This window comes from Anastrepha obliqua, chromosome 4, assembly GCF_027943255.1.
Source record: "Anastrepha obliqua isolate idAnaObli1 chromosome 4, idAnaObli1_1.0, whole genome shotgun sequence".
In the NCBI taxonomy this organism is placed as follows: domain Eukaryota; kingdom Metazoa; phylum Arthropoda; class Insecta; order Diptera; family Tephritidae; genus Anastrepha; species Anastrepha obliqua.
Window position 1 is genome coordinate 68,675,026 of NC_072895.1, and position 14,818 is coordinate 68,689,843.

A 14,818-nucleotide genomic window follows, 5' to 3' on the forward strand; every position below is an offset into this window, starting at 1 on the left:
ACATAGGCAATGAATAATAAGGTATATTTTTATATATGTACACCTGTATTCAATATAGAATCTCGATATACTGCAAAGTTTTCATTTATTATTTTTTTTATTAAAATATATTGTAATTCAAAGTTTCAGGCATTGTACGAAATTAAAAAAAAAATCAAGATATATTCATCAAAACTTCAACTTATTATAACAATTCTTAGAAAAATTCCGAGTATGCAGCTTTACAAGCGATTGAATTTGGTATAATAAAAGAGCAATTTCAAGTGGCGCAAAAATTCGCTTTGATTTTTGACAATTCTTTTTGCTGGCGGTCTCGTGCTTTTCCTCCAAATATGGGCCATAAATTGCATACCCAGAAGGTTTCTGAAAATTTTGATTAAAAATTGTATAATTATTCGAATGCGTTTAATTTTTGTGAATTTCGTACAAAGTTTGAAGCTCTAATTTTTAAGGTTTTTGTTATAAAGGGGTTTTCAATTGGCGCGGGTCGATTTTGGCGCCCTGTGGCAGCCATTTTGTTTTGGTAACATCTGTCAAATCTTTTGTTTATTATTCAGTTGTTTATGCCAAATCATCATGGCAAGTTACACGATTGAACAACATGTTCAAATGATAGAACTTTATTTTCAAAATGAGTGTTCATTAATGCAAACGTTGCGCGCATTGCGCCCATTTTTCGGTAGACGTGGTGGCCCTTCCAATTTCTTATGGCCCATATTAAACCATATGGACCTAGACGACATGTGGTTCCAGCAGGACGGCGCTACGTGCCACAAGCAAACGCCATTTTATTCCATTTCAACATCTACCCGCCCTTATTGAAAAACTCCTATATTTTTATAAAAAATTACGATAAAAATTTAGCCCTGAAATATTTCGTATATTTTAAAGTGATGAAGTGACTTAATTATGTGACTACAAGTGTACATATTTGTATGTATATACGTGTGTGCATTGATGCTTTCTTGTTGTATGAACCTGAATCCATATGTGATTTAAATAATTTGCATTGACGAATATTTTCAACATTTTTTTTGAGAATTTTCACATTTCTATTGCGCTAATCAATAATTATTTTGATTAACTACAAAAATATCAAAAAGTTATAGGTCCAACACGCGAAATTTCATTTACTCTATTTTTCTCACGCACGGAAATGATTATAGCAAAGTGTTGATTAGAGCAGAAATCAAAATGAAAAGAAAATACGTCACATGCATTTCATCGATAAGATGAATGGCGTACGACACCTACTATTTCATTCATTCTATTTTTTTTTTGTTTTTTGTCACACGCTATTTACTAGTTTTTTGAATTTTTTGACTAACTGCATGGCACAAAATTTGAACGTGACGTTGTGACTGTATGTATTTTTTCGTATATATCGATTCTTATTAATAATCAGATATTAAGTTTATTAGGCACACCTATAATAAATTTTGATTGTAATATTTTATAGGGCGGTTTCGGGCGGCATCACCATAACCAAATATTCCAATCTGGCAGCCTGCACCTATCTTTCGTACACTATGTGCGACCAGAATTCATTTATGATTTTCGGTTAAGCGAGAATGACAGATGAGTCTATCAACGGGAGGGAAAGTGTGTTATTACAATCATCACCGGTAACTCGAAGATGGAGGGGCATCTCCCGATCAGATAGTTTTACCATTATTGCGTTATTTACTTCCTTTTGGTTTACCATATTTGGTAAATCAGCGAAGTAGTCATCACTTTACAACAACTGTCGTCATATAATTTAGTAGTAACAAACAACCTATGGACTAAACGAGTTGGTTTTAAGGCTTTAAGGTTATTGGCTATGGTTAAATAATTTTTATAAGACTGAACAAAGTTGCTATTGCACAAATTCTTCAACAAGGGCGCATACACATAAGTTTTCCCTGCAGAAGTTGTCGAGATAAAGAAGAGTCAGACTCGATTTATCACTTTCTATATCGAGGCCATACCTTTCCACTGGCCTGTCAGATATGTATGTATGTAATAAGTGGAAATATTGACCTTTCTTGGTCTGGTGTAGTAAGTAGTTCATGAGGACAGTACTTGCGGCCACCGTAACGGACTCAGCTATGTGTGACTACCCCTATTTGGTATGTCCCGAGTTCGAGGGCCACTCTAGGCATGGCCAACCTCTGAGAGAATTTCTGCTATAAGCATCTCATACGAAAAACCAGCTGCATAAGAGTAAGTAGGCGGCATTAGACTGTAAGTTCTTCTCATTCTAGCGCACAACAACTTTATTTTTTCTGATATTTTATATCTGATGTGGACAACGAATCATCTAAGACGTATTTGCGTTGCACCTGTGTTCTCGTCGGAACAAATAGATCATAAGATAAAGGGGCTTGGCAGAAAGTAATGTGCCAAGTCACACGTACCTGCATATATGTACTTTTTGGTTTAAATATAGTAAGATACCTAAGGACAATACGTTTTTTCTAATCTAGAAATAACCTTCGCTTAACTCCTACATCATCGACGTCAGAAAAGCACGAGATGGATAAGTGTACATACATATATTGAGTGCATAGTACACAGTACATACATGAATACTTATGTATTGTATATTAACGTCGACATATTTAGGTTATGCGTTAGGCTCTTAAATGAGTGGAGTGTGTATGCTTCCATGTATGTATGTATGCATGTAGTGACACCAAGCTAACAATATATAATATTATACAATATGTGAGGTGAGTTTTGTTAGTATAACACAGCACAACGAAATTTATTGTTTTAGTAAAATAAAACCATATAAAAAACCAAAAATATATTTTATAAATTAAAAAAATTGAAATTAAAACAAAAAAGAAAAACAAAACAGAATACAAAAAAATAATAAATAAAAGAAAATTGGCACAGCTAAGTAGAAGAAGGATGCAAATTAGAATGAAAAAAAGAAAATTAAATGTGTTTATGGAAAAGTAAATTGTAAGCAAATATAATAGAGAAAATCAAAAATAAATATGTGCAAAGCAAATTTATTGAAAGAGTTACTACAGCGCCAAAAAATTGTTTTTTTTGTTTTAAGCTGCTGAAACGGAGCAAGTGTGGTGTGCTCGTTAAATATTTTTTTAAGTTCATAGCTTTAAAATTAAATTCTTTTAAGTAATTAGTTAATTAAATTACATTTTTCTGTAAATTATTAAAAGCTTGTGTACCTTATTTCGCTTATATGTATATAAATACACGCCATAATATTGACAAATTTATGTATGTTGTTACATATATTACATGTTTGCTATTTTTCCTTCAAATTTCTTTATTTTTAATTTATTTAAGATGATTATTTTTTTAATTGCAGAAAACGAGCACGCACACGCAGATTAAGACTCACATACACTCACTTGTGCATGCGAACGGTGTGGACTCACCTTCGCTGCCATTGGGTTTGGAGGCAGCATCGGCCAAGCAGCGTGGACAGGATGCGGTCAAGTCAATTAGACTGTGTTCCAGTGCAGCGAATGGTAGACTTTGGTATTTGAATGTGCTTGGCGTAGGTGGCGCTATCAAATGTACATACATACATACATCATACAATATATTCTACAATACATACGTATCTACTACATATTATATGTATACATATTTACTACATAAGCCGTATGTATGTGGCTCATAAGCGCAAAATGAATTCATGTCATACTTACATGACAAGTATACCAATTTACATTTTCCGTTTACATTATTATATATGAATATGTAAATATATATAGATAAATATAATTTTTTTAATGACAAAAAATATGAAAACAAAATTCGAAAATGCAATTAAATGAATTATTCGTGGAGATTAAACAAAGAGCGCTGTAGCTATCATATTTTTGAAAGCGCGCAGATCTAAAGCCTATTTAAATATGTCACGCCTACATACATACATCGGAAAAAAAATATACAATATATATGTATATATTTATTTAAAAAGTGAGGCGCGCATGTGACTTTTCTTAATACTTGTATTTATGAGCTTTTTTTTAGTACCAACAAATACCACAGCAAAAATACAACACAAAAAAATGCCTCTCGAAAATGTTGAACAGCACACAACGTTCAATCCCCTTTGCATGTTCAATTAACAATTAACAAACATTCGCTCATTCAAAAGCGATAACGTTTATTATTGACGATAAAATCAATCAAATTTATCGATACAGAAATGCCTGGTGGCCAATTACATTTGCGATAAAACCGTCTGCAGAAGCGAAAGGCCACATGCATGCAAAGGTTGTGTGCTAACTTCTTTTAAAGCCTAGGAGGGTTAACACGAAAACGCTTGAAGATAATTCTAATTGAATAAGACGAATGAGATCTAATATAAGCCAAAGGTATCGGAAAAAAATCAACATTACTAGAGGTAAGAGGAACAATGACGCACACTTGGATTTATCTGGAGATTCGATTAGATATTATCTAATGTTTATACTTGCATACATTTAGGATTTAACATTGACTCGAATCTATTATTTGTGCGGCAAAGATCCGGACACGCCTCGGAGTAGCAAATAATTTGCGTCTAACATCATAAGAAAAAATCTATTGCGAGCAACCGCAGTCGCAACAATCCTTCAGCAGATTCACCACTCGACTCTCGCTCCTGCTGGCAGAATGTACTGCTCTACAAAACAAAACCGAGCGAGTAAGAGGCACACACGCCCGGGAGGGAACACTTATCCCATCTGTTGAATGATGAGAGCAGTGGAAATAAGAAAGAAGATGAAGACTTCGAAAGAACGCTTCGTTAGTAGCACGTCAAAAATAAATCTCAGTTGCGGGACGGAGACAAATTGCCGGAGAAGCTGTTCAAATATGTCAGTCAGGAGCTAATATGGTAGGTGTAAGAACCAAATCTAAGGTAGAATATGGACGGACTAATTCCGTTAATATTTCCTGGGGCGACTTTGACTATATTTTTTGAAATGTCATTAAGAAGACTTTAGAGCATGTTAAAACTGTAAAAATGAGATGTTCTATTAGCCATTCTCTTTTGATGCTTTTGCTTTGCGAATATAAGATAATTCGCATTTTATAGATCAGAAAGGTATTTGCAGCTACATAGTGAAATCAGAGCACTACTTTACATACAGTGCACTTCAAAAACCGATTTAAGCGACATCGAATTACGAATAAGCAGGTAAAATTTTGACCAACTTTTGAATTTTCAATACCCATTACAAAACAAATTTGAATACAATTCGACGATTTACATTATTGAGGGAACCGGATGTTACATACATATGTACTATGGACTGTCCAAAAAACCCGTTTTTCTTGATTCTACCACCAAATTTTGTTCGATGGCCAAAAATTTGAGACATCTATGTTCATACATAGATGAAATACGCCTATGAAATGAAATATCTACTTAATTAGGTGCTTCACAGTTGCCTCAAGTGCTGTATTATCATACGTCTTAAAGTTTTTAACGGTTAAATAAATGTTTAGGCGACTGTAAACCACAACTATTTTTCAACGGTGTGAAAATTCATAATATGACTTGTGTGGGATCTTGTGAGCTCCTTAAGTATATTCTTAGTCGTTTGAAGCTTATGACACATACCAATACCACACCCCTAATTGTGTGTAAAGGGAAACCACACAATTTCTAGCAATCGTTTGGTATTTAACTGGCTCAATACTTATCAGCGCCGCATGAGTGTAAATCTTTCTCATACCACTTTTTTAACTGTTTCCGGAAAGTTTGTAAAAGATAAAAAAAAATGCCTTTCAAAATGTCTTTTTTTATCATAATACATGGAAATGTTTGAGTAATTTTGAAAACCTCTGATTGGCGTTCATTAGAATGCTCGCTTTACTGAACAGGTGGCAACCCAAAGTATTTGCGAAATTCACCTCTCTTCAACCTTTTTCCATTTGAATCCTCTATTGTAATATTTGATTTATCTAATTTTTTTTATTTATTTAATTTAATTAAACTTTTTTAACAGGTGAAAACTCTCTTAAAAATCAATTGTGATCTATTTTTTAGTCCTGGTCATATGCTATCTGTGTGTAAAATTTTATACGATTTCGTTCAGTCGTTCTCACGTGATTGAGTCACAAACATACAATTATTTATTGTTTATAATTGGCGCGTACACCCTTTTTGGGTGTTTGGCCGAGCTCCTCCTCCTATTTGTGGTGTGCGTCTTGATGTTGTTCCACAAATGGAGGGACCTACAGTTTCAAGCCGACTCCGAACGGCAGATATGTTTTTATGAGGAGCTTTTTCATGGCAGAAATACACTCGGAGGTTTGCCATTGCCTGCCAAGGGGCGACCGCCAACGTTCTCTCTCTGAATTCCGAATGGTAGCCACGCACAAACGCGTTCGGCTACGGCGGCCGCACAAACATATAATACATTTGTAAAATTACCTTTGAATTCGCACAGGAAAATTTCACTTTTGGAATAAAATGCTTATAAATCAATATTATTTAATACCCTATAATCCAACACAAGAAAAAAATATTCAAAAAAGAATACCCAATATAATTTGTTATTTCTTCACAATAACCTCGACCTTAACATTAACAAATTAGTTTTAAACTTGCAGGGAATAAAAAAAACTTTTGAAGACGTATTTTTCTTAAATTAAAAAAGTCACGCGACATTTGCATTCAATAAAAATTTGCACATGTAGCTAATAACTCTTTCACGTAAGTAAAGGGTGTTTCAAAAAACTAACATTCTTAGTTTTTGCCATTTCTTATGGAACGAAAGTGTGGTTGCATATAAAACAGCTGACTGCAAATTTTAAAAAATGTGAGATAAGACTAATTTCGATTAAAAAACAAGTTATTTTACGACAGAAAAAAGTAAATAAAATGGGTAAATTGTGCAAGAAAAACGCTTAATACCATATGCGTTTGTACAAAAAAAATTGGAGGCTTTACATTTTTTCTTCGCAAATTTTTAGAATTAATTTCTGTTTGAGAACGAATTTATTCTCAGAAATATTTATTTCATTTGCTTTGCTGCTTTATACTTTGTACTGGAAAAGTACTGAAGCGAAGTAAATATGGCATATATCGATCACACCAACTTAGATATGTACGGTTCTCCAACTTGATAGTAAAGCATCAGCAGATCGATGACAATTTTAAGAACTTATTTTTACTTTTTGAATTACAGTATTAACTCACTTTATGCACCCTTTATTATTACGATAAAGGCATTAAACAATGAACAAAATGCTCAGCGAAATTAATATGCAAAAGGGTATGTGGGGGCATGAGACACGAAATCTTGACGACATGGGGTTGTAAAAGTGAAGTGGCCCAAATTAAGGTAAACAACTCAAATGTTAATTTTTCAAACCGCTATAGACAGACACGAGTTGACAATTTTATAAGCAAATTTTTATTCGTGTTTGTTTATTGTAGGACATAAACGAAAAAACAAAAAGTTCAATTACTTAAATCTAATTAGATATAAACATGCATTGACATTATTTATTGTATAATATACATTGAAAGCGATCAGTACATAACCATGTAATCAGAGAAAATCCGAGGGTAAGGGTAGAAAGCATAGAAAGATAGGTAGGTCAGTGGAGGACATGCGGAATTTTTAACGTGGTTGTATTGTTTTTGGCGCAGAAGTGACCTATTGCCAAAAGGGCCAGTAAAAGATGAGACGAGTCAATATGAGAGGCTGCTGCTATACGAGACCAAAACTAAATAACGTAAACGTGAGCGCGAAAGAAATGTGACGCCTGGCAACGTGAATTTTCGAGAAATGTGTAGCAGGCACGATTTGGCACGATTTCAAATAAATAAAAATAAAGAAATAAAACAGCAAGAAGCAAATACGAATGGATTTCTTTGCCTCAGAAGAAAAATAAACTTCGGTGTAAATGCATGTAAATACATATAAACATATCGAATATATTTATAATACCAATGAGACATTCGTTGGACAACTCACAAATGTCCAACTGACGCTGACGGGACTTTGTGCCACCCGAGTTGACAACGCTAAGTGCAACAAAGTGTACTTAGTCAAGTGCAATAGTGCCTACACCCACGAAATAATGCATGTATGTATGTATATATGTATATATTGATACATATATTCTGCCAGCTACTTACGGCACGGCATTGTGCAACTATTTAGACGTTGGGGCAACAATGGATGCCGGCAAAATACATACGAATGAAAATTGCTAGTCTGAAATATTTGGCAAGTACTTTGCCAGGAAACTGTGAACATGACCTTTGAGAAGGTAAAGATAAAAATTTAGAGAAATACAAGAAATTTCACCCTGAGTGAATTAGGTTTTTATTTTTGATTTTTGTTATAAAAAAATAATGGACTATTCCATGAACTAGCAACGTTTGGAAATTATTAAAAATTACTTCAGATAATTTGAGTTGGTGGTCGCAATGGGTCGTAATAAACGTGCCACCGGAACGATATGCTCTTACGCTATTGAGACAACGCACCGGGCGGAGTTATTCAGTTGAAGATGAGTCAAGTCAGTCAATTCTATATCGTTAATAGGAGCTGGGAATATCTCAGTAGATATTGTCACAAATTTAGCATTACTTTTTCGCTCTCACCCTTACAAGAACAAATTAATTCAGAAAAATGTCAATAATTTCAATAAGAACCGAAATTTCTCCGATGAGGCTCTGTTATTTATAGTAAAGTTATTTAGAGCCCTATTGAAAGCCGTGACTGAAAAGGATACATACAAGATTAACCTCAGTTATTACTGAAAGTCCGTGGTATGGTAAAATAAAATTGAAGAGTCGAGCTGCGCCAAACTTCACCCTGGAGACTTAAACTGGCCAAGATGAAACAGTTGTTAAAGCAATTCGACGGTTATTTCAAGCAAAACGATTCCGGAAATCTAACAAAACTTCTTTTCTACCAAAAAAAAAAATGCAATTTGATATGCCGAAATTATTCGTGATTCGGTCAAAGAAACACTCGGGGGCGTGCCATCACAGAGGAACCATAAGGAAACAAGTAATATATTTTGGAAAGAATTGTTGCTGTAGATACTGCCATACAAGTTACTTCGGGCGTTCGATAGGATATTTATTTATTTTATAAAAACTCTAATTAAAAAGTTTGAAATACAAAAATACAAAAGCAGTCTCATATAAAAATGGGGGAATTTTGTAGACTGTGTAATTGAAGCCATTCCCACTAATTTCTGCAGGCTGTCATCACTTTTAAAAATCTTTACCACAGTTCCTTAATGAAGAGCCCATCTTCGAAATGTATATCTTATTTGAAGCCCTTCCAAGTCGAATTAAGTTCAAAGGTGGGGTTTTAATTTGTAGTCAAGGCAGATACAGCAGTAAATAAAAACCTAGGAAGTTAAAATATCAATTGCGCGCTTCACTTTTTAAATTATTGTAATTATTTCGCTAGCATAGAGTATCTCTTATGTTTTTTGCATTTTTATTGCTTGCAATTATTTTATTTTATTATTTTTGTGGCTGCATGAAAATTTTCTTAGTTGCTTTATATTAAATTTAATTTTCTTTAAATATTTTACTATTATTCTTACCTTCTTTATCTGTGAGATCCGAGAATTTAACACCACCACTAGATTTTTATAAAAGAGGAAGAGATTAAAAATTGAAACAGTTATTATTGATATAAAAGGAGTACGAAAAAATCGACGAACTATTTTCGAATTTCAGAAATATGCAAGTTTGACAATTGATTTTTGTGTTTTTCATATTTTCTTTTTTGAATTAGTGCAAATTATAAAAAAATATAATATAAATAATTACTATTGTACTTTATCTCACACAACTTAAATACATTATAGCACTAAAGGTATATTTGCTGGCAGTATTTGACTTTAGTAAATGGAAAGATTATAGTTTGTCAATATTAATGAATAGTTGTTTTTAATGTTAGTATCGCTAAGGTTGTTCACAATTTTACTTCTTCATATTTAATTTAATGCCAACAAATCTTTAATAGATTTGTGTTTTTGTTTTTATTGAGAGAAAAATTTGTTTAATATTTTTTTATTTATTTTGAATTCATTTAATTTGTTTTTTAGGCATTTACCTGAGGAGCACTGTAGCCGTTTCAGGCACACGGAATACCTGAAAAAATTATTAAAAGCTCATTTTGTTTGTCATGGTCGAGTAACAACTATTAGATTGTAATTGTTTTTATTTTTTGTCTTAAATTGTTCGCTAACGATTGCAATGGAATTTTTACTAACGGGTTTTGTTCGCTAAAAAATGTTTTGAGATTAAAAAACTTAGGTCTATTCAAAAATAATTCGATATACTAAAATTGAGTATGCTTATTAAGTTGGCCTGTTTATTTATAAGTTCATACATTTCGTATTTTCCCTGAGAAACCTTAAAACGATTTAATGGCAATTTTTTTCTTTTGTTTGGAAAATCTACCCCCAGCCGTTTCCCATTTTCACTTATTTTTGTGATTTGCGATTTTTCATTTTGTTTCTGAGAAAGTAAACCAACAACCCCGCCTCGGATATTAAAACATTAGAACAAAATGAATTTTTATTTTAAGTACCTCAATCTTAATTCAAGACAATGTGGAAATAAATAAAAATAAATACAGATTTTATAAATTGCTTGTTTATTCTAATATTGCCAATTACTTTTCATTTCACTGTCTCAAAAGCTGCTGGTTTGGAATCGAAAATATTTTCCGACTTTCGAATATTAGAGAAAGTTTGTTTGCGATTTAAAAAGTAAATCATAAAATTTTTGTGACAACGAAAATGGAAGCATGGGCTGCCTATAAAATTTTAAATTTTTTTCCGTAGCCTGGAACCTTTGTTAGCCATTTCCAATATTGATTATAAAAATATTATTTCAGACCATTTAATGACACTTCTATAGAATTGTGCAGAAATTTATAAGATGAAACTAAATTGCGAAATGAACTTCAAGGAACTTGATGTCTTTTATGAAAATCAAAATAACTCAATTAAATAAAGAGGTTTTTTTTTAATGTAGAACTATAAAGACGTGTTATTGCTGTTGTTGTTTCAGTTTACTAAGCCCTGCTGATCTAACGATAGGCCTATAGGAGCAAGGAGCATCTATCAAGCCAGTTGCTCAAGTAAACATTTAGGTTCAATATGCATTGGCAAATTACTATACAAACACTAATGTAGGGTTGTTTTCTGAACCTTCTGTTAACGTGAACATCACGAAAGAGGCTGATCCATTAGTTTTCGGGTACGAAAACACGAAAGCTGTGCATTAAAAAAATACATACATTTTTTGGTATAAAAAAACTCAAGGATAGGAAAAGAGGAAAAAGGAGTAGTTCTTGTAAACTTGAGTATTCGAAGGGCACAAGGAGTTACATTTTAACTCAATGCAATAAAATGTTCGGCAGGCCATGAAAATCCTCTGAGACTATTTCTACTACGAAGAAGCTACTCAGAAGAAACCATCTGCCGTTTGAAGCCGGCATAAAATTGCAGGGCCTTCCATTTGTGAAAAAAACGTCAAGACGCACAACACAAATACCAGGAAATATACTTGCCGAAAATGAATCCAACCTGTTGTCAATGTCGAGCGCTACAGTCAAATCACATCAAATGACCTTTTGGTGCCCCACGCTATTACCAATCGTTGAAGTGCTAAATGGTTGTAACATGGCGTTGCATCATGCTATACCTGAATCAGGAGAAATGGGCCTGCCGATTGGCCATCTAGATCAGGAGATAGCACTCTCTTAGAGCAATTTTTGCGGTGACAAGTCAAGTCATTGGTCTATAATGTTAAGCGAGCCACGCTTGCCAACTTGAATGTCGACGGATACGATCGGATGGACGGATACCAGACGCAGTAAAGGTAACCATACGCCCGAAATAGTTATTTACCTTGAATGCCTTACAATTTACAAGGTAATAAAGCAAATATTTGATGATTTAATTGAGTTCTTTGTACGTTGTAAAACATAAAAGTTAGTGCGCCCCGCTTCATAGCAGAAGCAAAATGTATTGAAAGATTCATGTAGGCGCGATTTAATAATGAATATTTTTGCTATTGATATGAAACATTATTTCGAAATGAAAGATAGATTCAGTTTATATTGGATATGTCACCGTTACGTCGCACTTGCCAGTACCAGAGGATTAATTTTCAGGCGGATATTTGTCACTTCTGCGCCATGCTGTTTCCACATAATCACGAAGGCGCGTCCACATAAGAGTCAACGCTGGCAATTCACACTCAATGTCAGAAAAGGAGAGGATGTCACTATTCCAGTCACGATTTTTTTCCTAACTTTGCTCAATAAATTCTAAATCAAAAACGTCCATACCTATAAAAAGAACACTCCCGTTATATTTGTATTTTTTCATTTTCATTTTTCTAGTGCCTACTAACGCGCCGGATTTTTGTTATTTAATTAAAATTAAATCAATAATAAGTGACCTACTTCGTGAGATGACCTTTTTTGGTGGTCCCTATTTACTGTACTATGTATTGGGTGTGGAAGATATTGGAAAACATTTCTCAACATTAATCGTATTGTACGATTTTGTAGCATAGCTATTTTTAACCCGTTAGTGATGGAAAATATGAAGCTTATACAATGATGTACCATATATAAAAGCTTAGAGATTTCCAGGAGAGCAAATTACATATGTTCATATATATAACTTTTGGCAAAGCAATTGATTACATAAAAAATAACTTTGGACTTTTGACAAAACAGCATAAGACGACTTAGCACTTTGCATGTGTTAAATACTAAATTGATGGATTCTAATGCAATATTTGAACCATAGATCTTTTTTCATCTAAAACAAAAACTTATTTTTGGTTATGAATCCAAGTTTTTGATTACAAATGTTAAAGATTCCGTAGAACGCAGCACTTTATCAATTTGTTCGCAGAAAACACCAAGCCTATTTTTTGTTTACATTCCAAAGGATAAATCGGTTCCTTTTTCTCTCGAATGATACAATTTTACTTTACATTAAATTTAATTCTTTATATAATTTGCTCCCAGTAAGTCTTCGGTAGTTAGATAATTGTAAGTACAAAAACAATTTAATACATACATATATTGTATTCTTAAAAAGTTATAATGGCGCATATTCACAAGTGTTTGCTAATATTATGTGTAAATAGTTAAACCGCAATCGTCTAATATTAATTAGTTTCTGTTGTATAAATAATATAAAAATCAACTTTTTTGTTATTCAGAAAAATTTCAAATACTCGTAGTAATTCTGCATACTAGTTTTTCATGTTTCCACCAATTTAATTTTTTACGGAACTTTATTTTTTAACGTGTTTGTAAAAAAACAGGAAGAACGACGTTGAGATATGTATTACTACATATACCGTACATATATACCTTTAACATACATATGTATCTATTTTTTGTTCTTCCAAATAATTCAGTGGGAATTTTTAAGGGCATGTAAGGATAAATTATGCAAAGGACACTATATTTGTTTGGATAAATCTTCTCTCGTTTGATATCCATAGTGCTATCATAGAGTATTTAAAGTGATTTGTTTTTTGAAAATCTCGCCCTTTGAAATCCTTATCTCTAATCTGTAATTTCACGTGCAAATGAATTTTTTCCTGGATACCTTTTACTGACACTAGTTGTTATAGTCGCTTTTCAAGTGTTCAATGAATATATCTAAGTGATAGGTTTTTGTTTTTGCACGTATATGTACATATCTGCGCTTAAATTTGTATGATATGAAGCAATAAGCGCAGAGTTTTATATGCCCTTATGAAGGATTTGCCGATGAAATCGGTGCATCCAAGTTTTGTTATGTAGTTTTTATCGGCCTTTTGTAATCTGTTTTGTCGACCGCAAATGTTATACGAAATGTGAACAGAGAATCTGAAACAATTAAGATTTTAACTTTTTTAGCGCTACCATTTTTGAGTTCGTAATTTTCTTCAATAAATATTGATTAGATATTTGTTGAACAGTGATGCCAAATGTGAATACGGATTATAGACAGTTGTCGATGTGAGTTGTTCTTTTTTTTGGTGTGAGCGCAGACACATATGTACATACATACATATGTAAATCTCATTTCATATTTCATTTATGTACATATGAGACGTCTTCGATCCGCAATGCGTTAGCGACTGGCGAATAGATGAAGCAATTGGCATAAAAACATATCTTGACAATTACATTTGGTACGAAACACAAAGCGTTTTGACCGAGTACGACCAACCCGGAGTTCTTTTCCTTTTCTGCTCTTCCAAAAGTTATGAGGTCTAATGAAACTTGCCTCTTATCGACAGCATTAAAAGTAATGAGTGCCGATTTTTGCTCGATAGCTTTGTTTGTGCTTTAACACAATGTTTATTTATTCTTCAAAATCAATTTTGTCCCCTTCAAAGTACTAATGGCGCTTTTTACCCAATTATTGAGAAAGTTGTTAAACTGAAGCAAACTAGGCCTTTTTCTAATTGGTTTGATTCTTCGCTGAATAGTCTGCCCCGATTTGATTTCAAAGATACTCTTACATAATTACGCAGGCCGACAAGAATTTTCACCAGAAGTCAGAGCTAATTTTTCAAATGTTTTTAACGTTTTCTTTCAATTATTCTGGTAGCTCAGGTTTTCGAGATATTCTTATATAAAAGCGCAAAAAACTCGGTTTCAGCCCATATTTGAGCTTATGAGCATTGTGATTTGTACTTAGCACCATCATTTTGAATGCAGTGTTTGTAGAAAGTTTGGTAAAGTTTGATGTAGTGGTTTAAGGGACAACAAGCACATTTTAATCTAGTTATCTACATAATTAGACATGGCTAAATCCATGTATATCATAATTCTGAATATAT

At 33.1% G+C, this 14,818-nt stretch overlaps 1 protein-coding gene across 4 annotated transcripts in view; it reads right to left on the reverse strand.

Moving 5' to 3' along the window:
- Window positions 1-14,818, reverse strand: part of LOC129246190 (TRPL translocation defect protein 14) — a 41,617-nt gene that overhangs the window by 20,250 nt on the left and 6,549 nt on the right. For 2 of the 4 annotated variants that reach the window (XM_054884779.1, XM_054884780.1), the window contains exons 3-5: window positions 10,059-10,096; window positions 9,544-9,581; window positions 3,396-3,527 (exon numbers count right to left, since the gene is read on the reverse strand). In XM_054884779.1, coding sequence (XP_054740754.1) covers window positions 3,396-3,527; window positions 9,544-9,581; window positions 10,059-10,096 — 208 coding nt within the window. The remainder of the gene's footprint in view (window positions 1-3,395; window positions 3,528-9,543; window positions 9,582-10,058; window positions 10,097-14,818) is intronic. The other 2 variants (XM_054884781.1, XM_054884782.1) reach the window with 1 other exon arrangement.